Source organism: Solanum tuberosum, unplaced genomic scaffold (genome assembly GCF_000226075.1).
Source record: "Solanum tuberosum cultivar DM 1-3 516 R44 unplaced genomic scaffold, SolTub_3.0 scf00148, whole genome shotgun sequence".
NCBI lineage: Eukaryota > Viridiplantae > Streptophyta > Magnoliopsida > Solanales > Solanaceae > Solanum > Solanum tuberosum.
Window position 1 is genome coordinate 330,499 of NW_006239071.1, and position 26,247 is coordinate 356,745.

The 26,247-nt window shown below is 32.2% G+C and overlaps 4 protein-coding genes and 1 long non-coding RNA gene across 7 annotated transcripts in view; 2 read left to right on the forward strand and 3 right to left on the reverse strand.

The window, feature by feature from the left end:
* Positions 1-3,650, forward strand: part of LOC102601615 (uncharacterized) — a 29,589-nt gene extending 25,939 nt beyond the window's left edge. Inside the window, exons 8-11 of one of the 3 annotated variants that reach the window (XR_001474042.1) lie at positions 193-518; positions 1,838-1,900; positions 2,481-2,539; positions 2,626-3,650. The gene's annotated coding sequence lies outside the window, so the exon portion shown is untranslated. The remainder of the gene's footprint in view (positions 1-192; positions 519-1,837; positions 1,901-2,480; positions 2,540-2,625) is intronic. The other 2 variants (XR_001474043.1, XR_001474041.1) reach the window with 2 other exon arrangements.
* Positions 3,651-10,676: 7,026 nt separating this feature from the next.
* Positions 10,677-14,563, forward strand: LOC102601954 (uncharacterized). Its single transcript, XM_006352393.2, has 5 exons — positions 10,677-11,397; positions 12,609-12,827; positions 13,521-13,610; positions 13,820-13,924; positions 14,126-14,563. The coding sequence occupies exons 1-5, from the start codon at positions 10,867-10,869 to the stop codon at positions 14,342-14,344; spliced, it is 1,164 nt and encodes a 387-aa protein (XP_006352455.1). The 5' UTR covers positions 10,677-10,866; the 3' UTR covers positions 14,345-14,563.
* A 117-nt stretch (positions 14,564-14,680) lies between these two features.
* On the reverse strand, positions 14,681-16,622 carry LOC107061524 (uncharacterized). The gene is made up of 3 exons (XR_001474038.1): positions 16,466-16,622; positions 15,397-15,544; positions 14,681-14,992 (listed from the first exon to the last, which is right to left on the reverse strand). It is a non-coding gene; the product is annotated as an uncharacterized lncRNA (long non-coding RNA).
* Positions 16,623-17,469: 847 nt separating this feature from the next.
* On the reverse strand, positions 17,470-19,542 carry LOC102588485 (CASP-like protein 2B1). Its single transcript, XM_006352268.2, has 3 exons — positions 19,147-19,542; positions 18,400-18,532; positions 17,470-17,833 (listed from the first exon to the last, which is right to left on the reverse strand). Exons 1-3 carry the CDS (start codon positions 19,368-19,370, stop codon positions 17,585-17,587), a joined length of 606 nt encoding a protein of 201 aa, XP_006352330.1. The 5' UTR covers positions 19,371-19,542; the 3' UTR covers positions 17,470-17,584.
* A 4,563-nt stretch (positions 19,543-24,105) lies between these two features.
* Positions 24,106-25,538, reverse strand: LOC102588809 (glucan endo-1,3-beta-glucosidase 4-like). Its single transcript, XM_006352269.2, has 3 exons — positions 25,344-25,538; positions 24,585-24,833; positions 24,106-24,274 (listed from the first exon to the last, which is right to left on the reverse strand). The coding sequence occupies exons 1-3, from the start codon at positions 25,447-25,449 to the stop codon at positions 24,240-24,242; spliced, it is 390 nt and encodes a 129-aa protein (XP_006352331.2). The 5' UTR covers positions 25,450-25,538; the 3' UTR covers positions 24,106-24,239.
* Between the last annotated feature and the right edge of the window lie 709 nt (positions 25,539-26,247).

Consider the following 26,247-nt stretch of genomic DNA (forward strand, 5'->3'; position numbering starts at 1 on the left):
AAATTTAAAAAAAAAAATTGAAAATAAAAAAAAAGTTGGGGGGGGGGGGGAGGGGGGGGGGGGTTTACAGTTCTCGACCCTTTGTTTAATCAGTTCTTGCTATAATTGATAGGCGAGATAACTGGTGAAGAATGTAGGTGTTGATGCTATTCTCCTTTTTTTTTCTTGATAGCGAATAAATCTTTTGTGTAGGTTTCACATATAAGTTGATGGCATCCTTGCTCAAACGTGCAAGGGAGCAGTCTCACCTCTTTCAACTTCCATCCTGAACGGGAAAGGGGCTCAACGCAAGAAAATAATCCTGGAGGTGCAACACTTCCTTGAGGAAAGAGAAGGTCAATTGGCTCTAAGTTGGGTGGTGGGAGAAAGGGAGCCGAGGGTCTATTGAAAATAGTCTCTCTATCTCTACGAGGTAGAGTTAAGGGCGGTTTGGGATTACACTGGGTACGTTGCTGTTGTTGCAATGGGGATGTTTCATGTAGTATTCAACGAATGATGAAGTCTTCCTTCTCAAAAAGGTAATAATAATGAGGTCACAAAATGTCTGATTGTGATCTTGCTTCTGTCTGGCACTGATCTGTTACATTTCCAAATAGGGTCGAATCTTTAATCGGCCTAGTTGATCAATACTAGTTGGCCCCTTGCTTCTTGCACAATTTTAGATTTTCACTCAAACAATAAACCTTTTCTCTTTATTTGGTTTTACGTTTCGATGTTGCAAAGATCTATTGTGTTGAATGCGTTGTATGCAGTTTGGATCTTCTTTTTATCTTTTTCTTCTCTTTTTCATTTTTCGTTTATGCATCTATATATGATCCTTAATATCATGCATGTTTGGTAATCTTATTAATGTTAATGCATTTTTGAACTTCCTCTGTATGTTTTGCTTTTAATTGACCTTGGTGTATATGTTATGTATTGTGCTTTGATGTTCATTTGCCTTTAAGTACGATCCCAATTAATTTCTAGCTGATTTTAGAGTAGATTTTCTTTAAAGAAATGTAGGCCAGGCGGTTGAATTGATTCTTCAAATTTGGGAGAAAAGGAACAACTTATTGACAAATGTTTTGTGGCACCCAAGGGTGTGGCCTAGTGTTTAGTGGTTGAGAACCCTAAGGTCTTAGATTCAAAAGTCAGCGGAGACAAAAGAACACTAGGTGATTCTTCCCATCTATCCGAGCCTTGTATGTTATAGATTTATAGTATATATGTGGCATGAATTTGCATAAAGTTATCATAATCCGGACCTTATAATGATTAGCTAATGATTAAAGGACAAAGGATTTGACAATGATTGGTAGTTAGTGAAATTGGATTTGTAATATTAGCTTTAAAATCTACCGTGAGAAAACCATATTTTTTTCAATGATGCAGTTTAAATTTCACCACTTCTAACTAGAAGACATTAGGATTATGTGGTGATTGGATAATAATGAAAGAGAGAGATATGACTATAGTAATGATTGTAAATGTAAAAGTAAAAATAGTGACTTCATTAGCATGAGGAACGACTTATTACAGTATTTGAAGCTCTTCTGTTTTGGCAATTATGAGGTTTAGCATTCTTAGAGAATTTTAATGTTTAAGTCACTGTGATGGCTATTTGAAGCAACTGGCTATGCACATTAGTTCCCCGCAATTTATGGTTTTCACTTAGATTTGTTTTTACGCAGTTGGAGTACTTTTTTGGAATATAAGTGTTGATATATTGGACTGAATTTTCTCCTATTAAGTTTCAACAGTGAAGCTAAGATATTTTACCTTTTAATTCATGGATTAAGGTGTGAGATGTTAAGGTTTAGCTCACTCCTTAGTCCTTACCTACATGTCTATGCAGATATTTTTGTGGAGGGTAAGACTAGTGAGGAACGAGTCCGTTCGCGTCGATTCTGTTGTTGAGGTGAGCCCTTCCATTATTCGTGGAGGTTGCCGTTTCATCTCTATCTATTTTATAGTAAATTTCTTTTCTTGGGGTTTGCATGCCTGGCAACTAACCTCATATAGTCCTATTAGATGCTCCATGGTCTTATTGTGGGATTTGGGCTAGATAATTAGTCTTTGAGTAATCGTTGAGTTAATAGATTGATTATGGAGTTTTATTGGATTATTTTTCTCCATGCATTGATTATTATTTATTTGCTAGACTTGCACAAATTGCTCAAAGTGCTTGCATAATTGGGTAAGTAAATGGATAATTGGTTTGCCCGACAGGCGGTGTAGGTGGATGCTAGTCATGTCTAAGGGGTATTTTTGGGATGTGACATTTATCACACGGGTAAACCCTTTACCACTTCACAAACAATTTCTTGTGTAATTGTTGCAATTGGTTTATATGTTGCAAAGTGTTTTTGAGTTGTTGATGCTGTATACAATTGGATCTCTAGTAGAAAGAATGCTACGCTTAGTTGTTATAAATTATTTTTATCTTAACTTTAATCTACTTTACATTATAGTAAATTTGACTTCCCTTTATCTTGTAGATACCCCGACAAGTGAAAGGAGAAGAAGCGCTGTAATGGCTGGTCACTTGGCTGATGAGGTCTCAAATATGTTGATCTACTTTTTTTTTGTATTAGTTTCAACTTTTTTAACTTCAGTTACTGAAGGGGAGAATATCTGTTCCAGGGACAGCTTCCTAATAAGTTTAAAGCAAAAAAATCAAATATTTTGTGGTCAGGTACGTACTGCTTGGACCTGCGCCAAGCAACTTACGCATTATCCTTCTTTTAGTAGAAATGGAACTACAATAACTGTAAGCACTCTGTAGCATTAAATCAGTTTCTTGACCTCATATTTCTTTTCCTTCCTCGTGTAATCTCTTAGTTTTCTGCAGCTTAATTCCTTCACTATAATCACAGTCGAAAAAGAAAGTCAGTACCCAGGTTACTTGGAGGATTTTTATGAGAACAAAAAGGGACTGAAAAGAGTTGAGGTGCGGTGTTCTGAACATTTTCAGGAAGTCCATTGTGTAATTCCAAAGCTTGAGGACCATCTAGAGAAGTACTTATCACGTCTCATGTTCAGGTGATCCGATCCGATTGTATTGATGCTCTTGCTACACTTTTGACTCCCAGAGATTATGAGAAATATATCTCTTGTCTCACAGTTAACAAGCCCAGCTTAGGTCAATGGGTCATATGTTGCACGAAGTAAAAGATATCACCCGAGAAGTTCCTTTAACGCAAGGACTTAAGGGGAGTAGAAGTGTCAGTGAGAGTGACCATTCTGGTATTAGAAAACCAATTCCTGGTAACCAGTTAGCAAAAACTGAACCACCAACTTGCCTGAAGTTAAAGATTAAATTTCCCAGCGTTGGACAGGTTGGAATTCAGTATGCTGCCTTTTAAAGTTGGTGACAACTTGGAGGTTCTTTGCCAGGATAGTGGCATGAGAGGTTGCTGGTTCAGGTGTAAGGTCTTAGAGGTATCACAAAAATGTATGCAAGTTCAATATGATGACATCCAGGATTGTGATGGTTCTGAAAAGCTCTAGGTACCTTAACTTTTGCGACCCCTATTAATTACTAGCCGATTTTAGAGTAGATTTTCTTTAAGGAAATGTAGAATTCTTTTTTCATTTTGATGGTTATATGCACATGTAGAATTTAAATCTTATGTGCTCATAAAGATTAAGATTACCCCATAGCCGTCTATGGAATTATCGGCGTTGAACTTGGTTCTTTTAGCTGAACCCCCAGTAAATTGTTGTATAAGCTGCAAAGTTGCTGGTGTTTTTGAGTTGTTGATGTTTTATACAATTGGATCTTTGTAGAAAGAATGTGAAGGCTAGTAGTTATAGATTACTTTTATCTCATCTATCTACTTTTACATTATAGTAAATTTGACTTCTCTTATCTTCTAGATACCCCAAGAAGTGAAAGGAGAAGTGTGTTAATGGCTGGTAACTAGATAGCAAAAGCCAAACCAACTTACCCAAAATTGAAAATAAAATCTCGAAGCATAGGATCGGTTGGAATTCAGCTTGTTGAGCCTTAATATAGCTGGCTTTTGAAGTTGGTGACAACTTAGAGGTTCTTTGCCACGATAATGGCATGACAGGTTGTTGGTTCAGGTGTAAGGTAGGTTACAGGTATCACAGAAACGTGTAAAAGTTCAATATGATGCATCCAGGATTGTGATAGTCCTGAAAAGCTCGAGATACATTGAAATCATATGTCTAAGCCCAACATTGTCGTAAATTGGCTTTCTAACTCCACAATGGAAAACATTTTCAATAGTAGGCCTAGCTCTTGGCTAATTTGTTGTCCGGAGTTTTGCCTGATGCCTCAAGTTTTTTTTTTTGTTTCAATAAAAGGCGAGAACATATTATTGGAGAAACAAAGGAAGAACGTGAGGACTTGAAGAGATTGGATAGATGGCAAATGGGTTGAAGTTGAGGGTGGAATTTAAGAATAATCTTGAGGCTATTGGCTTTGTCTTGTCGAACTTGCTATGATTGTGCACTAAAACATGTGATTAGGTGTTGTAGGAACTTTCAAGGTGATTGGAGTCCATTCGAGAAAAGGATAAGCGAGGAAGCACGAAGATAGACTGAGGAGCAAGGGATTGTGGCGCACTGCCTGGCGCGAGGCGCCAAGGCCACACCTACAGGCGAGCTTCCCCACACTGCCTGGCGCGGCACGCCACAACTTGAACTACTGAAAGCTCCTGTTGGCGCACTGTCTGGCGCAGTGCCCCAGCCTGTGTCCGACGTGCTCAGCGAAAATTTAATTAATTAGGATTCCTTGTTAGACGTGAATTAGAAATACTTTCCTAAACTCTATAAATAGGACCTTAGGGTTATTATTTGGGGTTCGACTATTTTTTGGTGTGCGAGAGCAATGAGTAAAGTTTTGTAATATGTTTCAATTCTCCAACTCTTCTTTATTTTGGAAATCACATGAATATTATTTTGCGGTTTTTGAATATTATGAGTGACTAAACGCTCTTGTTCTGAGGTTGTAGATACAGATTGATTGTTGAAGTATTGATGACTTTGAATTAATTTATGGTTGTCGCGTTTAAGTTACTTTTATATTTTTGTTTTTAGTATTTCATGCTTGATCACCATAGAAATAAATTTCTTGTCTACTCTTAAACTTGGACGTAGATAGACCAAATAATATAGAAAGCTTGATCTTCCATTAAGTTGAGTTGATTTGTGTTTAGGAGTGACATCCGGACGAACACCTAGCTTGGTTAATAAACATGATGAAATATAAATGCTCGCCAATTAGGATTGTCTATCCCCGCTCAACGATGTAGTTAGACAGCTAATTGGAGTGGCGATTAGAGGTCGGGAGACCATAATCATATAATTAACCTTGTAATTCAGTAACTTGATAACCTAAATTAGTTCATTGCCTGAGATACGATACATGAAATCCAATGCATGTTGCAGCCCTATAATTGTCTCATACTTGCTTAAAACCTCAATTTGAAGTCGTTCACATTAGTTACTTTATTCATTGCATTAGTCGTAGTAGTAATACACAACACTAAACCTCTTTCAAAGTTACTTTTGTCGAATTGTGGAATTGAGTTAATAAATATAAGTTGATCATAAGCCCCTTGGGAACGATAACTCGTTTCTAAAAGAAACTATATTACTTGCGCAACCACGTACACTTGCGTGTGCAATTGGGAGCAACATGGCCCCTGAATACAAGGACTGATTTCAGACAATTCTACGAGTGTTAATGCTGATGTCTAGGAGTGGTCAGTTTTTTTTGATAATGGTGAAATGCTTTTGGCATTGTGGGTAAATATTTTGACTTGTAACTAATTCTCAACGGTGCTGGATTTTCCTTTGTAAACTTACAACAAAACATGGAAAAGACACCTTAAAAGAGCTATAAGCAAGCACTTTATTTAATCATATGATTAAGCAACAAAGAAAGGTAAGAAAAGAAACATCGTTATATTTCAATAGTTTTTGCAAACTAAAATTGCATTTTAGTTTCCATCATAGAGAAGGAAACTAGGGGGCTTGAGATGCATCCGGACGCACATCGCTACTGTCAAATTGATTTTCATCTTGAATTACATCATTCACCCATTCTTCAGTCGTAGGAGTAAGAGGAGGAATAGGCACATTGCCTTGGCCTTTACTAGCTTCAACTTGGATTTGTCTAGCTTCAAGCTCCCTTTTAAGATCAATATTTATACTATTAAGAGAAGAAAAAGAATTAAGATTAAAAAACAGTGATGTATGTGGATACAAATAAATACAAAATGTACAACAATATACCTTTGTATATCTGCAAGAATATCTTGCAACTGTTCATACTGACAATAAAGCCATTTACTAGATCAGTCACAATGGCGAACTCTCTAAGTCTATTAGAGATCCAAACATTTCTTCTATCAGGTGTGATCTGAGCTCTAAAATATTTTCACTTCCGTAGAGTATGAAAATCTTTAAACACAGTTGGATCGTTTGGTAGAGTGTATAAGAATAATGCTAAATAGAGTGAATTAGCAATGATTGCATTAGTAATGCTTGTATTGGTTATGCTTGCATTAGTTATACATAGAATATTTCTTATGCATTGTTTGGTTTGGTGTATTAAAAATAACATGTATTGTATAAAAATATTTATTTACAAAAATATCCTCCACAATTATGGTGAAAAAGATATAGAAGGGGTTTTGAGGGGTAATTGTGTCTTTAAAATGTTAATGCATGCATTAAACCCCTTTGCATTAGTAATACACTCCCTAATACACAATAGAATGTATAACTAATGCAAGCATTAATAATACCTAGCATGAAAAAGTGCACCAAACAAGGTACTATTAATACATAAAGCTAATGCATGCATTAATTTTGCTAATACACTCTACCAAACGACTCCTTATTTGTAAATTAAAATAACAAAATCAAGTAATCCAAACCTGCTCAAGTGTCATTTGGTAGCTTGTCCTAATTTTCTACGTTTGATTTCGCTTTTGTCAAATGTTGTTGATACATATACATTTGACATATAATATAAAATACAAATTTCATATTTATGTGAAATATTTTGTGTTGGAGAGAGAAATTTGTTATAAAACTATAAATTATATTTTTTTAAATTATAGTGGCTTATCGGAATTTTTGACCAAAGTAAGTCATTATGTAAATCAATTCACCAAAATAATACTCCCCCCGTCCCATTTTATATGATGTACTTTGATTTGGCACAAACTTTAAGAAAAATGGAAAGATTTTTAAAACTTGTGGTCCAAAATGAATGATAGAAAATTTGTGTGGTTGTAAATCATTTCATTAAGGGTAAAAAAGACATTTTATAGGCAATTGTTACTTAAAATAGAAATGTGTCATTCTTTTTGGGACTGACTAAAAAGGAAAAGTAAGTCATATAAATTGGGACAGAGGGAGTATGTTTTTTTGAAATTTTACAAAACTAGAATAAACGTATTTGACAGTAACGTTTTAGGTATTATTTTATTAAAAGAAATCAGTAACAAAAAGACAAAAAGCTGACGGAGTTAACAGACCTAAAACGTTACTTTCAAATACGTTTTATTAATTCGTTACTCACAATCACGTTTTATGACTAAAACGTTACTGACCATAAGAACTCTTTAGAATTCGATTACAGATAGAGGCTAAAACATAACTGAGTGTCTGCACATGTATCCAAACTTCGGAATTATGATTTTTTTAAAAATAAAATATAAACATACAAGTTACTATGTTTTAATTAATTTGTAAGAAACTGAAATTACAAATTTGTAATTGAAATCTTATCTTTTAGTAAGATTTACATCCAGAAATTTCAAATTTAAGTTTCAAATTAGTTGGTCAAATACCTAACTGACAAGTTAATCGAAATCACTTATTGAAATTTGAATCTATCTATGGAAGAAAGTCAAATTCCAAGAATCAATTCAATATATTTTTTTAAGAAATTTTTGAAAAAGTGGGAAATTTATAGTGACAAACATAGCAAAGACGACAACTGTTTGAAATGCCAGCAAAAGAGTTTTGCTTACGGAAACGCAGAGGTTATTTGTGAAGTCGTCGGAGAAATATGGAAGAAGAGCGTCGTAATAATTGGGGGAGGCGGAGTTGTGGGAGTGACTAGTGATGTTGATGGTGGTGAAAGTCGGGAGTGTTATTAATGGAGAAAATTTCGCCTTTAGAGATAACGATACATCAGATATAACCTTTTAGTCTTAAAACATCTCTGTGAGTAACGAATTAATAAAGCGTATTTAAAAGTAACGTTTTAGGTCAGTAACGTTTTAGGGATTATTTTATTAAAAGAAATCAGTAACAAAAAGACAAAAAGCTGACGGAGTTAACAGACCTAAAACGTTACTTTCAAATACGTTTTATTAATTCGTTACTCACAATCACGTTTTATGACTAAAACGTTACTGACCATAAGAACTCTTTAGAATTCAATTACAGATAGAGGCTAAAACATAACTGAGTGTCTGCACATGTATCCAAACTTCGGAATTATGATTTTTTTAAAAATAAAATATAAACATACAAGTTACTATGTTTTAATTAATTTGTAAGAAACTGAAATTACAAATTTGTAATTGAAATCTTATCTTTTAGTAAGATTTACATCCAGAAATTTCAAATTTAAGTTTCAAATTAGTTGGTCAAATACCTAACTGACAAGTTAATCGAAATCACTTATTGAAATTTGAATCTATCTATGGAAGAAAGTCAAATTCCAAGAATCAATTCAATATATTTTTTTAAGAAATTTTTGAAAAAGTGGGAAATTTATAGTGACAAACATAGCAAAGACGACAACTGTTTGAAATGCCAGCAAAAGAGTTTTGCTTACGGAAACGCAGAGGTTATTTGTGAAGTCGTCGGAGAAATATGGAAGAAGAGCGTCGTAATAATTGGGGGAGGCGGAGTTGTGGGAGTGACTAGTGATGTTGATGGTGGTGAAAGTCGGGAGTGTTATTAATGGAGAAAATTTCGCCTTTAGAGATAACGATACATCAGATATAACCTTTTAGTCTTAAAACATCTCTGTGAGTAACGAATTAATAAAGCGTATTTAAAAATAACGTTTTAGGTATAAAACGTGTCTGTGAGTAACGAATTAATAAAACGTATTTGAAAGTAACGTTTTAGGTCTGTTAACTCCGTCAAATTTTTGTCTTTTTGTTACTGATTTCTTTTAATAAAATAATACCTAAAACGTTATTGCCAAATACGTTTATTCTAATTTTGTAAAATTTCAAAAAAAACATATTATTTTGGTAAATTAACTTACTTAATGGCTTACTTTGGTCAAAAATTCGGCTTATCGTAAATACAAATCATGTGTTGGCCTCGTTTCCCTTATTTTTATCTTATTAATAAGGAAAAGCAAACCTACATGAAGCTTTAACCGCCAGGCCAAGTAGCCCATACATGAGGGAGTAAATTTATAATTAAATAAACGTAATCAATGGTTTATATGCGTGTGTGTGTCTGTGTGCAACAAATAATTTGACACGTTGAACAATCTAGCAGGACATAGGCGTTCACTTCCAAACGGATATGATGGACATCCTCGGTAAGTTACTTGTGCGGTCTCTTTTTCGATTCAAATGCGTTTCAAAGTTTTGAAAGACATTAATCTTTGATCATTACTTTAAATTGAAGCGTCTCAATTCTCAATTATGCAAAAAATGACCAAAAGTTTCTTATTTACCAAACAGGCCGTATATTGTCCATCTATTCTTATCAAAGATGTACAAAAACTTGATTACTCTTTCAACTATACACAATTAGGTTGTAAATTTTATTCTTGTTGTGATGGCTATTTCTTTTTTTGATTGCTTCTGTTGGACGTATCTACTATGTGGATTGTATATGTGGATTGGCATATGAATTATGATGACTATAAAATCCTTAAGATTGATAGGAATCATGTGGTTTGTTGTGAAGTATCTAATGATATACAACTGGTTAAGAATATACAAAAACATAATTGCCCTTCAAACTCTAAATATGGTAATGCACAATCAATCAATAACTTGGCTATTATCAAGATTTGTGATAATATTGTGGATATTTTTGTTATGAAATTCCTCCCCAAGAGAAATCAATTGTTCTTCCGCACCTATACTAATCTTAATTTTTTCAAAATCAGACTCCAACAAAACTTGTGGGATCTTATAAGTGCAAATAATTCCTAAAATTGAATCACTTTTAAATTAGATTATATTGAACCGACTAAAAATCAACTCACTACAAAAAATAAATAAAATCTAACTCATGAAGTTTTGAACGAATTAGACATATCATCAATTTTTGGGCCAATATTTGACACCTCTAATAGCTTGTGCATAATGAGGGTCGAAAATATTTAGCAAGTTTCTCGCTATAAATGAGATTCAGAGAAAAAGTCCAATTTCAAATGTTTATTATATGTTGTCTTATCATAGAGACTTATTTTTAAAGTTTGAATTCGTAATATCCTACTTACACAACAACAATTTAACATTTTAATCCAAGCTCACTAGTCACTTCTATCCAAAATTATGTGAGATTCAGAGAAAAACTCATTTAAATATGTTTATTATATATTGTCTTATCGTATATTTTTTGTGAGGAACTATTTTTAAAATTTGAACTAGTGATCTCCCGACTACAAAGCGCAATTTACATTTTAGTCCAGGCTCACTTCTATCCCAAAATAAAATTATTGTAATTTATTAGTGTGATAATCCTAAAAAAAATCTCCAAGTGTAAACGCTCCCAAAAATTTGAATTCATCCAGCGCCAAACTATCTTCTTCTTCTTCACCTCTCTTTCACACAAACCCAGAGAATGCTCTCTCAGTCCTAAAGTTCAAGCTTTAATCTTTCCAAGAATCAAACTTTAACAACCCCAACAATGTCTTTTATTAAGCCATCATCTCGCTATGCTAAAACTTCTTTTGATTCTTCAAGATCTTCAACTAAATCTGACCCTTCTTCTTCTACAGACAAAGCTCTAATCAAAATCAAGAAAGGTTCAAATGGGGTTACTCAAACTACCCATCAATCCAATTTTAGCTCAATGGTCAAGAAATTTGTTGAACACAAATCTGCTTCTTCTAAATTGATGAAGCAGCAGCAGCAGCAGAAAAAGGGTGATTTGAAATTGGTTATTCCTGTGGATTTTATAGCTGAAGATTTGAAGAAAACAGCGAAAAGAGGCAGTGGTTTGAGTTCTCTGCATAAAAAATTGTTTAAAGGTTCTTCTTCTGGTGGTGGTGTGAAAAAAGAGGAAGGAAGCGCGATGAAGGCGTTAACGGAGGTTAAGGGTAATACGAGGACATTAGGAATGGTTCTTAGAAGTGAGAGGGAGCTGTTAAGTATGAATAAGGAGCAGGAGGATCAGATTGTTGAGCTTAAGCTGATGCTCGAGGAGAAGAATCGAGAGGTACTCCATTTGTATGTTGTATAATTTTAGTGTTGCTTTTGGATCTTGTTTTGCAGTTTTTGCAAATGAAGCTTTTTTTCTGTGCAGCTTAATATTTGGTGGCTAACAACATTTTGATTAAAAGCTGTGACTTTCTGAATTATTTGGGTAAATTTTTGGCCAAAGATGCTAACTTTTTGGCTTTTTAGTTTAAAGATTTTAGTTTTTGTATGTGGATTTTTTAGGAACATTGGAGGTGTAAATTGGCATCGTGACTTAGTTTGGGAAAGTTGTAGCTAATGTCTTTGGTGTTGGAGGTTTATAATCTTCAAAATGCTGCAATTATATAGTTCAAGATGGCATTTTTATTGTTGGTAAATGTTGGATGATATCACTTTTGCTGGCACATTGGTTAGTTGGAGTTGTTAATGTTTTCTAATTGATTATATGTGTATGTTACTTTAGTTGATGCTTGAAGAGAAAAGGAAAGTGGTGCTATATTTGTATACTGCATAGTTTTATCTTGCATTCTGTCATAATTTTTGATATTTTAACCCTTTCTCTCTACTGTAGAGGGAAGCTTTCTCTGTGCATCTTAATAATTGGAGACTAACTTAGAATGGAATGTTTGACCAACAGCTTGTTCTTGAAATTGTTCAAAAGTTGTGTCCTTTTGAATAATTTGGTTACATTTTATGTTAAGGTGCTAACTTTTTGTCTGTTTTCAGTCGAAGCGTTTATCTTTTGATATGTGGATTTTCAAGAACAGTGAAGGAATAAATTTGCACAAAAATTTCCTGTTCAAGATGGCACATTTGTTGTTGTAAAATGTATCTGGTGTAGGTGGTTGATAGTCTAAAAGAATGATGTAATTATCTTGGTCAAGATGGCACCTTTATGTTATCATTGGTTGTTTATTGATGAGCCAGAATTATGCTTGATTTCTAATTGAATGTGTTTGTATGTTGTGGATTTGGTTTATACAAGTTTTTTATCATAGATTTACTTATTAATGGTGTTTATTCCTTTTCTTTTTGCGAATTTCCATGTTATGGGGGCGGTGTTTGAGTTTAAACAGAAAACCAAACAACCCAAAGTTGTCCCCTTTTTTTCCTCCCATGTAATTTTCAACGTGAATCGAGTTAGTCCTCTGAGGTTACATGAAGGAATTGATGCTTTGAGCTTATGTTACCTCTTTGCTTTAATTTCTGATTTGCACATAACACTTACAGGTTGAGAAGCTTAAGGATTTGTGCTTAAAGCAAAGGGAAGAGATAAAGTCACTGAAAAATTCCATACTGTTCCCGGATGTTATGAACTATCAAGTTCAGGATCTTTTGGAAAAGCAAGGTTCAGAACTCAAACAGGCAAAGCAGCTTATACCAAATCTTCAAAGGCAGGTCACTTCTCTTACTGGGCAACTACAATGCCTAGCTGAAGATCTCGCTGAGGTAACAACAAGTCATTATTGTCTGCCATCTGCTTCATATGAATCATTTGGACTGTTTTTTGGGATCTTTCTTTTGTCTAAACCACGAAATTCTAATCTATCTTGTATTTGGAAAAGCTGCACAATTACTTATGATAAACTTAGTTAAACTCAGACATGTTTTCTGTTGATATCACTAACCTTATTAATCTTCAAAATGAAATAACAATTGCACCAAACTAGAGTTCGCGGATGTGCTTCAAAGTTTCAAAATACCTACTGCCAAAGAGAACGAGAATCTCCTTGTTTGAATGCTCCATGAACTCTTAAATATGTACAATAAGGATATTACAGAAAATAATATGATTTTCTACCTCACTGATGAACCACAAAGGCTCCTTGACATGAAAAAGTCGATATCATTCTTGGTTTCTGTTCTCTCCATCATGATGAAAATATGGAAGAACACTATATGGATCTAGTTGATATATGTTTTTCCTTTAGTCGGTAGATAGCCAAACTATCGCTTCTGCATTTCTTATAAATGATTTGGAGGGAGCTATATGTTGTGATCCTTGTATCGTTTTGTTACATCCAAGTCTGTTGGTTTGGTCCCCGTGTGCTTTGGTTGTAATAAAGCAAATATCTGTGGTAATTTATCAATTGATCAGCCTTAGATTGTTATAGAAAATGGCTGATACTATGATTTTCACAGATCAAAGCAGATAAATATGCTATACGAGGGAGCTATGACTCTTTTGGTAGCCCTCCAGAATATGATCAAGAAGAAGCAGCTAATTCTCTGGTAAATATATCTAAATAATGTGCAAAATTTTGCTAATGCAACACGAAGTTTGTTGTGAATTGAACAAAGTATCAATATTAGCTTAGATAATATCCTTTTATGCAATTATTCTGCTTAAAGTTATCATCCTTTCAAAAGAAATGTGACATGAATGTGCATTGTTAGGCATTCGCTTCAGGGGAGTAATTTGGTTTCTTTGTTTCTATTAGGAATTCAGCTCTGAGGATCACACAATTCCCGGTAGTCCAGATGACATGTTTCTCAAGGATGTAAACCCCTGCTTAACACCTTATTACGCCAAGACAAAGTCCAAGGTGAGTGCTCATGACCTGTGACATTCTTGGCGCTCTTTGAAGCACAGTGCATTTGTTTGTGAAATTCGAACATTATCAGTGAAACCCCTTCTTGGCAGGGCATTTCTGATTTGTTATTGCTTTGTTATATCTTCTCGATGCATGGTGTGCTCTTACAAATAAGGTGACTCGCGTTTCATTGTCTAACATGTTATCTTTCAGGAATTTGATGACTTCAATTCTCCTGATGCTAAAGATTTGGTTAAAAACAACATTCAAGTGTATCATGAGACAAGCTACAATTCCTGTGCAAGGAAGCTGTCGAAAAGTTCAGATTGTCGCCAATGTTCCAATACAGGCAACAAAGCAACTCGTGCAGCTCGTAGGTCTGATGAAAGCAAATGTACTTATGGAAAGCAGGTTCACAATAAGTTCTACTGAGTTGTGCTCAATCCTGACAATGCTTCTTGAGCGTCACAACGCCTTAAATCCAATATAGCTTGCCCGTTGACAACATTCTTAGTGTCAATTCCTGTTCCATTCTCTCCTTTTCGATGTATTTTTCAGAAAATCAATCTGCCTGAGTTGCCTAGACCAAGTATGTAATCAGCATACATTTTGTTGGTATGATCTTAATAAGATGCACGTTTGGAGGCTAAATTGCGTTTTTAAGATTGTATTTCAACAAATCTAGTGGTGTAGTGTGTATGCAAACATTATCCTTACTTTGTGCTTGTTTCCGATAGACTCTCAGCTCAAGCAAATATTGTCATATTGGTGATACCACACAAGTACACTCCCAAATTGGAAAGGATTCATTCGATGATATGAATCGTTGTAATTTTAAATATACTGACTATTATAAGATCATGTTGTTTCCACATATGATCTATCATCACAAGTATTAAAACCATAATACATCAAGCAAGAGAGAATGTTGTAACAAACTTATTTAGAGTTTGAAAATGTTCAACTCTTAACTATTAATTGTAAAAATATTTCTTAATGTTGCATTCTTATGGAGATATTAAAAGCTTCCATCTACATTGTTCCCACCATTAATAGCCATCTTCACAACCTGGAAAACAACTGCAAATCCAAAAGGAAAAAACAAAAGGATTTATCCCATCAATTTAAACAACATACTTGTGACATAACATAACAAGAAAATTTGGTTCTAAAAAAAATTGTTATAATAAAAATGTTGTTATAAAGGATAGTTGTTATAGAGAGGTTTGACGGTATATTTATATATAGACAAATGACTTTGATATTGATCGACAAGCCAACAAGAAAGAAGTATTAGGAAATCACACCACTTAACTAGAAATGGTTTTTAATATTTAAGGATTAGAGAAGTTATACCAGCACATTGTTATAGAGAACATATAATATAACATAACATAAAAAACTGATTGTTATTATAGTGAAACGTTGTTATAGAGGATAAAACAAAAAAACATTCAATATTTAAGTATTAGAGAAGAGCTTACAAGATCCAACCACCAAAACAGCAAAGAGTGCAAGAACAATGTGTGCTGGTTCCATTTTGTTCTTTCCTGTTAGAGGATTCAATCCTCTTCTTGTTATGTTCTTCTCAAACTTAGCCACTTTCCTCTCTGCAACTCTTTTTGATGTTGTCTGCCAAATTTTGAACAAGAAAATAAAACAAACCATCATCATTTTCCTATAATCGAATATCGCAGTGTCCAGGCTAGCTAGCTTGCACACATCTCAACATAACAAATTACTATATCATTTTCTAGTAATGGTATTGGCTAGGTCACCTTGTGTGCGCCTCAACTAGTTCCATAGTAACAAATCACTATCATTCTTCTCAATTGCTTTATAATAACAAAAGAAAAGTGAATCTAGCCGAGACAAATAATAATCTATATTTCTTTAGATAAATGTGAAGTGTTTCACCTTTCTAGTGGCTCAAGTAATTCGATTTTTCTTAATAAGTACAAGCAAAAGTAATTAAATTAAATTGTACAAACAAGGGGAGTTTTTTTTTCTTTTTTACAAAAAAAAAAAACAAAGGACAAGGAAATTATAAGTGCAAGTCCATGATTCTTATCAAATTTTTTGGGGGGCGTTTGCAAGAATTTTCTTTTCTTGGCCAATTAGAGCACGCCTCAATTATTTTGTTAGATATCTATTATTTCTCATCGGTCTAAGTATCCGATATCCCTACATTTTTTTGACTTCTATGACTTAGCGGTAGGATAATCTTCTCTTATGGTTGTAGCCCCCGCCCGGAAATAAAGAAGCAAGCCCCTTTCCGATTCATTCATTGAGAAAAAATAATACTTTTATCTAAAAGTCCTAATAGACACAAATTATAGTACTTCCTAAATTCGAATAAACTAATCGATTGTGGTAGTTTGATAGCCAACAATCAAATCAGGGTGAACCCCTTTTAGATGATACATAAGATTCATATAATTGAACTCAACTAAATTGGAATCGAAGAGTACAAAAAATTAATTGCAAGAAATGAGAAAAGAATCCAACATAAATCCCAAAAAAAAACTAGTAAAAGAGAAGAATTGTTTTTACCATTTTTGTTTTTGTTCTTGCTTTTCTTCAAGGGCTGTCAAAGGTTGTAAGAATTTGAGAAAACCTAAAACTTATATGTGAAAAAAAGAAAGAAGAAAAATTTATTTTTTTGTGCGTTATATTTGGTAGAAATCAAACATACAAAAGAGGGAAAACATTGAATGCTTTGTTATTCTAATTAAATTTGGTTAAGCATTAATTGCTTTCATACTTGAATACCAAATTTGGATTATATGACAGGTCAGTGTCAAATAACAATGTTTTATTCAAAAATACAAAGTATAGTATAAATTAAGTTGTATTCACATAATCGTCTACTCAAATAAACATCTAATAAAATTGAAGCGATACAAATATTTCTTGCAACTATGCACCATCTCCTAAAACTATATTTCTGTCAAACCTCTTAAACTAATTTGAATCATTCCGATTTTGATCAAAATTTCAAAATTATTAAGAGAGACTATTCAGTTAAAGATTTGTTAAAAGACTTTTCACCATTACTTTAGTCACAACAATTATCGATTACGATCACTATCAACCACTATACCATTGATCACTAACTACACCTTCAACAATCACAACCATCATCACTCTCAACTATCATCCCACTATCGTTAACCACCAATTCGTTGTTGTTGTTGTCATTATCCACTACCACCAATCACCTACACCGTCACAAGTTCACAACCATCACCGCCATGGTCGACCATTTTTGCCATCAACCACCACCTTACAACCTTATAATACATTGTGAATATTATATTTGAATTATTTTTATATTAAATATATCAAATATTAAGAAAAAAAAATTAATCATTCAATATTTAATATTCAAATTCAAACATCTTATTCGATTAAAAAAAATACACCCTTCATATATCACCTTGAATTTTACTAATCTTTTCCACAACTAGCAAAAAAGAAATTTATTGAATATAACCTCATATGTAATGTGTTTGTAATATATAACAATTGACATATCATATAATAAGGAAATGATAAAGCTAAACATGAAATGATTATAACACTCTCACCAACTTTGTTCTTTGATTTATTTTACAACATAGATAAAAAAGATCTAAAAAAAAAGACCAAAGTTACATTACATTATTATTATTACATTGCATTGCCCTTTCCTTTACTATTTCCATACAAACGAAAGAGACTAAAAGCTGAAATAGCAGAAAGAACTATCATGCTAAGGCTTACTATCAAAGAACTTGCAATTCCTTCTCCAACTTGGTTACAAAATTTCCCATACATATTGCATATCTTCATCCATTGTAATTCTGTTTGCCCTAACTTGGCAAACACCGCCGATTGCGCGGCCGCCGCCACCGCCGTTAGTGTCAAGTAGGCCATCAACTGCAAATTTTGGGGAAAAACGACATCTCAATAATGGATTCAGGATTTAAACTTTATAAATGCGTTATGAATTTTATCAAAATGTAAATAGACTAAAAGAAGGAATGATGTGATAGGAATAAGAATTATAAAAAAATTATTAAAAAAAAATTATGTAATTGGACCATATGTTCTATTCATTCTGAGTTCATTTATTTGGGTTATGACTCACTTCTGAATTTTTTATGAGTTATGAACTGTCTATGAATTTAATGGTTCCACTACAAACAAAACATTGATTTTGCAGCCTTGTTCTAGAATAAGTCATTATTGCTACAACTACTACTCTGCTTCCCAAGAACCATTACTAGACTTCAAAAATTCATAATAATTAAATAAGAGCTAGTGAGAGGTTTCGGATTCGAAATCTGGTTATGAATCACATTTTTAGGAAGCACGTCATTACTAACGTAAGACTTTCAGACACAAATCTGAATTGATCAGATTTCAATACGAATATTTAACACCTTATGAAAAACTAAAAAAATGAGAACATACTAGGTAGCATTTGATTTAATTAATTGTACCTGATCACCAGAAAAGATAGCCCAAGCCAATGGTTTATTGAAGAGAACAGTTCCTCTAATCATGCTTAAAATGCATCTTAGAACTTGCACCAATGAGTAGGCAGCAGCTAATCCATTGGCTATCACTAAAAACCTGCACAAACTTCACTCTTTTAACCTTTGGAGACTTTAAAACTTGACCAAATAAACACCACCACAGGTTTTGGGCTCCTAGGACTTTAACCAAAAGGCTCAGGTTCAAGATTTGGATAAAATCATCTTAATTAAAGGTCTAAATTACTGTTTTATTTTAAGTAGAATATCCGAACAAACTAAAAGTCTCGAGTTGAAAACTTGAATGAAATAATTAGTCGCCTTAGTATAAGAGCAAAACTTTAAAAAAGATTCAATATCTCTAAGTTCAAAACTTGAATAGAATGCCTTTATTAAAAACACTTTATTTCAAGTAGATTTCTAGACAAACAAAAGATATCGAGTTCAAGCTTCGAGTAGAGAACTTTCAGACACACCAAAGGTCTTAGGATTCGAGACTTAAATAGAGAACTTTATTTCTTCGAGTAGAGAAAGCTTTCATACACTAAAAGTCTAGAGTTCTTAACTTTGAATAAAGTCTCCTCTAGTAGAGAGTGCGCTTTATTTCAAGTGAAAAACTTTCAAAATACAAATTTAAATTTGAATTAGTCAGAACCAAAATGAATACCACATACAAACCAAATGAATTAAACAAGAGAAGAGAAAATAACTTACACAAGAGCTTTCATATCAGTAAATTTAGCAATTTTCTCAATAGAGAAAATAACTTTAGCTTGTTTGTCAGTCCCAATAAGAATAGCACCAAGAATTGCTAAACCAAAAATGATACACCTTAACACAAGCTCAGTTACTCTCACTCTCCTATCAATAACTTTCAAATTATTTCCATGATAAACTGGAACATTTCCAGGACTAACTCCAATTCCCAAATAATTCATCTTTTTTTGTATAACACAAACTCAAAGCCTTTTTATTATTATTATTAGCTTGGAGAAAGCACAAGAAAAGGGCAATTGCAATTTTCCAAGAAAAGTTGAACCATGCACTTATATAGAAAAAAACTCTCAATGTGTGTGTTTCACATATTTAATGCAACATTTTAATTATTTAGATAAAAAATACATTATGAGATATGTAGTGATGGAGCTTAGCTGCACCTATTATAGGACTGAGAATGCCTAGAGTAGCTAGTTTATTAAGTTAGTGGTTTTGATCATTACCTTACTTAAAGAGTAAAAGAAATAAATTTAACTTTTTTTCTTATATATTTTTCATAACCTAACTCACTTATTAGAAAACTATAGGTAGATCAAGATTATTATTTTTTAATCACAATTTATGCGACGTTTTTTTTTTTTTTCCTATTTTATTAAAATATGATATTCTTCTATAGTTATAAACACTAAAACTCTAAATTTTTCATTTTAATAAGTTGAGTTATAATCATACAGATATAATCGCTTGTTTTAAATTTTAACTATTTCAATTTTTATTTTATTTTTTCTTAAATTGTGTGGTAAGAGAGTAATTAATCTAATAAAATGGTAATCAACTTCCTCTAACAAATTAAAATCCTTTCGTAATATAAAAAATAATAATAGTATTAACATATTTTTGTTGTCATTATCGATCAATACATATAACTTCGAATTCAATAAAATTCAGTGAAATGTAGGAAGGGTATAGTATGAGTATTCGAATTCAATAAAATTCAGTAAAATGTAGGAAGGGTATAGTATGAGTTTTCTCAACACGTCATAAAATCAGAATTTTCATTAAAGTGTTCGAAATATAAAAAGTAATCATATTAAGAAGTTAAAAGAAGATCAACATTTATTATATATGCATAAAAAATATTTTTTCATGTATATAATATAATCTTCTGGCGAAGGAGATTTGAAGGAACTCATCGACTCTTTCTAGCTCCGTCCCTGCTCTCACTCACACACAACGCTCCACATGTACAAATAGGAAAAAAACACCTCAATTTTCATGCATAATAATGCAATAATTGGAGATGGGAAAGAAAAGTAATAAATGGAGTCTGATCAGCTTGCAATTGAATGAAGGCAATGCCCCTTCTGTCTCATTTCAATCCTTATATTTCGCTTTTTAAAAGTCAAATTATGTGAACATTAATAAGTATTTTATAACATATTTTTTATTAAATAAATAAAAAAATTATAATTTATAATACTTATTGTATTTTAAATATCTAAATTTTAAATATAAAATATTAAATTTATCTAATTTCATTTAACTTACTTTCAAAAATAAAAATATTACAATTAATTTGAAACGGAGGGAATTTTATATTTTCTGGGAAGAGACAACAATTACTTGTCCCAAGGTGCAAAGAGAGATAAGGATGAGAAATTGCCTTGAATTTTCTGCTGAATTATAGTGTGGTGAATGACATTTATGATGACCATTATTTCATCTCCATGCATACCAAAAGGGACATAACAATGTGTTTTATAATTTTTTTTCTTCCTGTTTTTAATTATTTATTTTTAAAATTATTGAACAAATAATGTAATTGTTTTTTAATTACTCATTCGATGTTTGATATATTTTCTTTGGAATCATAATTTATTTAGCCATTGAAAAAAGAAGGGAAAAGTGTGAAAAATGCTCTAACTTTGGCCGAAATTGCTGTTACGATACCAAACTTTATGGATGACCTTTTACCCCCCCGCACTATTTAATAGTGTATTTTATATGTATATATGTGCCCACGTGGACATATTACTATTTATAATGATGCAATAATTATGATGTCCACGTGGACACATATATACATTTAAAATACACTATTAAATAGTGCAGGGGTAAAAGGTTCTTTCCAAAGTTCGATATCGTTACAATAATTTCAGTCAAAGTTCGAATATATTTCAAACTTTTTTCCCAAAAAAAGATGTCAACTTGAATCTAAAATCTATAATTAAGAGCGAAGAATCATATCTGTCTCAGGCTCATCACAATTATGTGTGTGTGAATCATAGGTTGGAAAATCTAAGGAAAAAAGAAACAAAAATCCCAAAGTTGCTGAAATCATAATGAAGACCACACTTGATGGTTTCCTTTAGTGAAAGTGGTAGGGACATTGGTTGCCAAAGGTGTGTATTTTCCAAACAAAAAAAGATGTTTTCAATTTGTGATAATTTAGATTCAAACCGAAAAAGTTGTATTTCAGGAATAAGCGTTCTCTATCAATTATTATTTCATTCCAAAAGCTCGAATTTAAAAAAAAAAGGATAATTATGAATTTGAATAATTTTGATAATCTAATATACAAATTATGTACAAAGTATATCAATAGTATGTATGTTGTGTATATTGATAATGTATATATTAGGCATATTTTGATCATATTGATGGTTAACAATAGTGCTAACTATTCAAATTGTGAAGGTGAAAAGCAATCCAGTAGCAGGTACAACTACTTCATTCCACTAACAAAAGTGCTAAAATAAAAAAGAATTCTTCCATCGATTTGATTTATATATTCATCTAAGTTACTTATTAGATTACGAGAAAATGAATTTATCTTACTAAAAAATTTCATGAGTTTTTTGAATTAATATATAAACAGATCAATAACCAACTTAAGTTTGAGCGAAGTCGTGCTTTCGTAAGCTAATTTTGAGGTCTAAGGGTAAATTTATAGTTTTAAAATGGTCAACAAAGTACAAACATTGAATTATATTATTACACACTTCTAACGAATTAAGTTGCCCATTTAAATATTATATTTTTGAAAAATAATTGAGTTAGCATTGAATTCTCATCAAGCAACAAACGACAGGCTAAGATCTTGCTATATATGATTATTTGACTGTTAGTCACCATCAAAATCATCATTTATTTCTTAGATTAATTAGATCGTGATTTCTAAGGAGTAAAGATTATGAAAATCGATAAGCGATTAATAAATGTTAACATGATTTATTTTGATTCGTAAAAGCCTTTAACGAATAGAGTTAATCGATATTTTTATGTGAAGAATTAGAAGATAGTCAATAAAATAGAGCGCTTGAGAGTTTACTCAACGAGACTTATAATTTGTCTATATTGCATCTAAGTTTGTCTTTTGGTGTGCTAGTCTGCTAGACATATACACATTTATATTAGCTTGTTGTACAAACTTTGGAGGAAAAAGTATAATGTGTAGGAGGGGTTTTGACTATATTGTAGGTTCAAATTTTCTAAAAATAATGTTTCGTTTGCATTTAATTTTAAAAAAATAATGATCAGATCGAGACTTCTAGAGAGAAAAGAAAGTGAATAAGAACATAACTCTTCTGTAATTTAGAGTGTATTATTTTTGACAAAATCGAACACACACTTTACGATATTTCTGAAAAAAATTAACCAATATAACTTGTATTAATGCCCAATATTAGTCATTTAAAGTAAAAATGTGGTGATATTCTTGATAACTTATGTGAATTAGACCTCTTTTATGATTGTATATAGTTGAAAGTTGAAAGAATGGAATTGGGAAATGTGTCCATTTTGATAAGGAAACCCCATATTCACGATTAAATTCCATATTGTTGGGACATAAACATAAATATTTATGTCAGACAAAATGGAAATTTCAATATCATGCATTTACCTTATTCAATAAAATAAATAGTAGTAATACTTTAATAACTACTTGTAGATATAAATATTAATTGGTCCTCTTTTTTGCTTCATCTTCTGCTTTTATCCCCACATTTTAGACTCAAATTTTGTTCACACACGCAACATATCATATGGTTCTTAAGTCACTTTTACTAGACTATAAATGTTGTGAATTTGAATAATTCAAATAATGCTTATCTATCAATTATTTGGATAGAATGGGCCAATTAATTGGACAACCCAACAAGATATTTGCTTGGGATCCGATCTAGATTGATATATATCGCATCTTGTTGGAGCAATATATTTTTGTATATTATGTTATAACTTTATAGAGTTAGTTATCCGATTCCCTGCTTCGTTTACTATGTTCTAATATATCATCTTCTTATGTTATTCTTTCCTTAATTAGTGTTTGCTATTACCTTATTGTTCGAATTTTGAAATATATTTTAGGTTCATTGAGTATAAATATCTGTGTTATCTTAAATTTGTATTTTCACTCCATATATTAGGATATTATAATATCCTACATAAAGGAATCAAAATTACATATTTGAAACTTAAATGTGCCTAAGTCATGTATCAAAATAAGCTTTGTAACACTAGCTAAATTAGCTTAATTAATATTAACCTTATTGATTGTCCAACTAATAAAATTCCTTTGTTATTTCATTCAATCAATTTATTTCATTTCTTCAAAATATTCATGACGTGCGTTAGCCGTTCTAGAAAATATAAAATACTAGTAAAAGGAATTCTGGAGATTGAGAATATCGTCTAATATTTTCATTGACAATTATCTTTTCTTAGGAAATTGGGGATAATTGAAATATCAACTTAGTAAGGTAAAAGGTGTCAACGTATTTGAAGACTTTCTGGTTTTTTATTTTATTTTATAATCGCGGGGCTTCAACTAACTCCACGAGATACGGACTAGTTTACATGAATAAAAATAAAGAACGGATCTAGAGTTTGATATTAGGGGAAAAGAAATAAAAAGAAAAATAAGAGAGGTAAACTTATAAGAATGACATTGGATACTCAAACCAAAATTCTCACATCTTTCCATTAAGTAAATTCGTTTATGTAAGTAAAAAATAATAATTAAAACATATAAATAGACAAAAGAAGAAATAACACAAATTTAATTTAACTCTGGGAAACAAGATTGATCAAGGAATAACCTCAAATTTGCAAACATCATGGCCTGTCAATAGAAAATGACAAAAAAATAATTAGTTAAATTCTCTACATTACAAAAGAAACTAGTGCACTATATTAGTAACACTCCAATCGTAAATAAGTTGGAGTCGACTATACAAACCATAATAACTCCTAGAATGCATAAAACCTAAAGTAAACGTACTAATATGATTGAAACACATTCTCCACTAATGTCTATATGAAAAGTAGTATAAATTGCAAGTTTTTCATATTAGTCCATAATTTACGTCTCGAGAAGCGAAAAGTGACGGGACAAATAAAGGGAGTAATTGATTAATTTGATGGAAACTTACTTGGATCACGGGCAGTTAAAAGAGCAGCAGAATTGAAGTAGCAATTAGCCCCTTTTTGTTTCATGTTTTGGTAGTAGCTATTGAATGCATAAGAGGCATGTTCTTTCACAGTATTTGGAAGGTAGCATGGTTGATTCTCTTGTATTTTTGTGCAATTTGCTCCATTTTCACATGCCCATTTCAGGGCTTGAACCAACTCATCATCTGGTGTTTGTTCATCAGCTATGCACCAATCATGAAATTGTCCCTCTACATACATATATCAAAGAGTACTTCAACATTATTTAATCAGATATCTCGAGTTCATTCAAATTTCAAAATAACAAATTTCTAGATAAAGGAGTACTTTGTCCCAACTTGAACCTAAATAAATTGGTCCAGATAGGTTCTGAATACCAGATGATTAAACAAACAAAAAATAGACTCTTACTCTTAACTATCTATATACCAAAGTGCCCGGCCCAAAAATATAGGAGACACAGAAAATTTCATATAGTCGATTCTAACTCGTAATGAATTAAGACGAAGTTGATTAATGATAATAAAGTGTGCCTTTTTTTCATACTTTGGTGGAACTAGGCTATTAGATCCCATTGCCAAATCTTGACAAGTAAAACATGGCAATAGATCTAAAAATTTGCAGCCAAATTATATTCAATTCTTAGTTAGATCTAACCATTATAACAAGTTAAAATAGATAGTTAAACAATTACTACTAGTACTATATACTTACTATAATAAGAAAAACCAAATTCTTACCAGATTTGAAGGGAATAATTGAGAAGAAGATGAGAACAATTAGAATCTTTATAAATCCAAATGGCATTGATCTTGTATGAATATATCTTGAACTAGACATGCTCATTGCAATTTATGAAATTTGAATCCTTTGATTGTGTAAATAGTGACTTAAAATGTATGCAATCATATTACAAATTGTCTAGTTTGCCCTCAAGTATCAACACATGTTATAGGATTTATATATTTAGTATAAAGGGTCATAATTGTCAATAGACTATAAGGCATATAATCTTTACAAGCATATAGATCACCGACTTGAGAAGAAAACATAAAGCTAAAAAAGTGGAAAATTCCCCTCTCTATGTCCTCCACTTGTCTATTGTAATAGGTTGATTCTCCTTCAAGCATTACAATCTTGAGTATATGGCACGTAAATATAGACTAATTAATGGCCTAATACTATCTCAACAATTAAACTAGAGTATGATGGTAAGTGGTGGCAATAACTAACTCTGATCGATAATGAATGTGCGATGGTGGTTGTTGTAGCTAAGTTAGGTGTGATAATGTCTGATAGTAATAATTATACTGTGGTGGTATGTAGTGATAGTTAATGATGCCAAATTATAATTGCATCAGACGATGGTAGTAGATAGTGATGGTAGTGATAGAGATAGAGATGATTAACGGTCAACATTATATAAAAGTGTTTATGATGTCTGAGAGTGGTGGTAGCTATTGATGACAAATTATAATTGTGGTGGACGATTGTGATAGATGGTAGTGGTCTGGTAGTAATTACATCGACAAACATGAGATAATGGTTGGTGGTGGTGATTCAGTTAATGATAATTGATAGTGATAATAGTAAATAGATGATGCCACCGCCCCCGCCCCTCCCGACGGAATGTGGTGATTGACA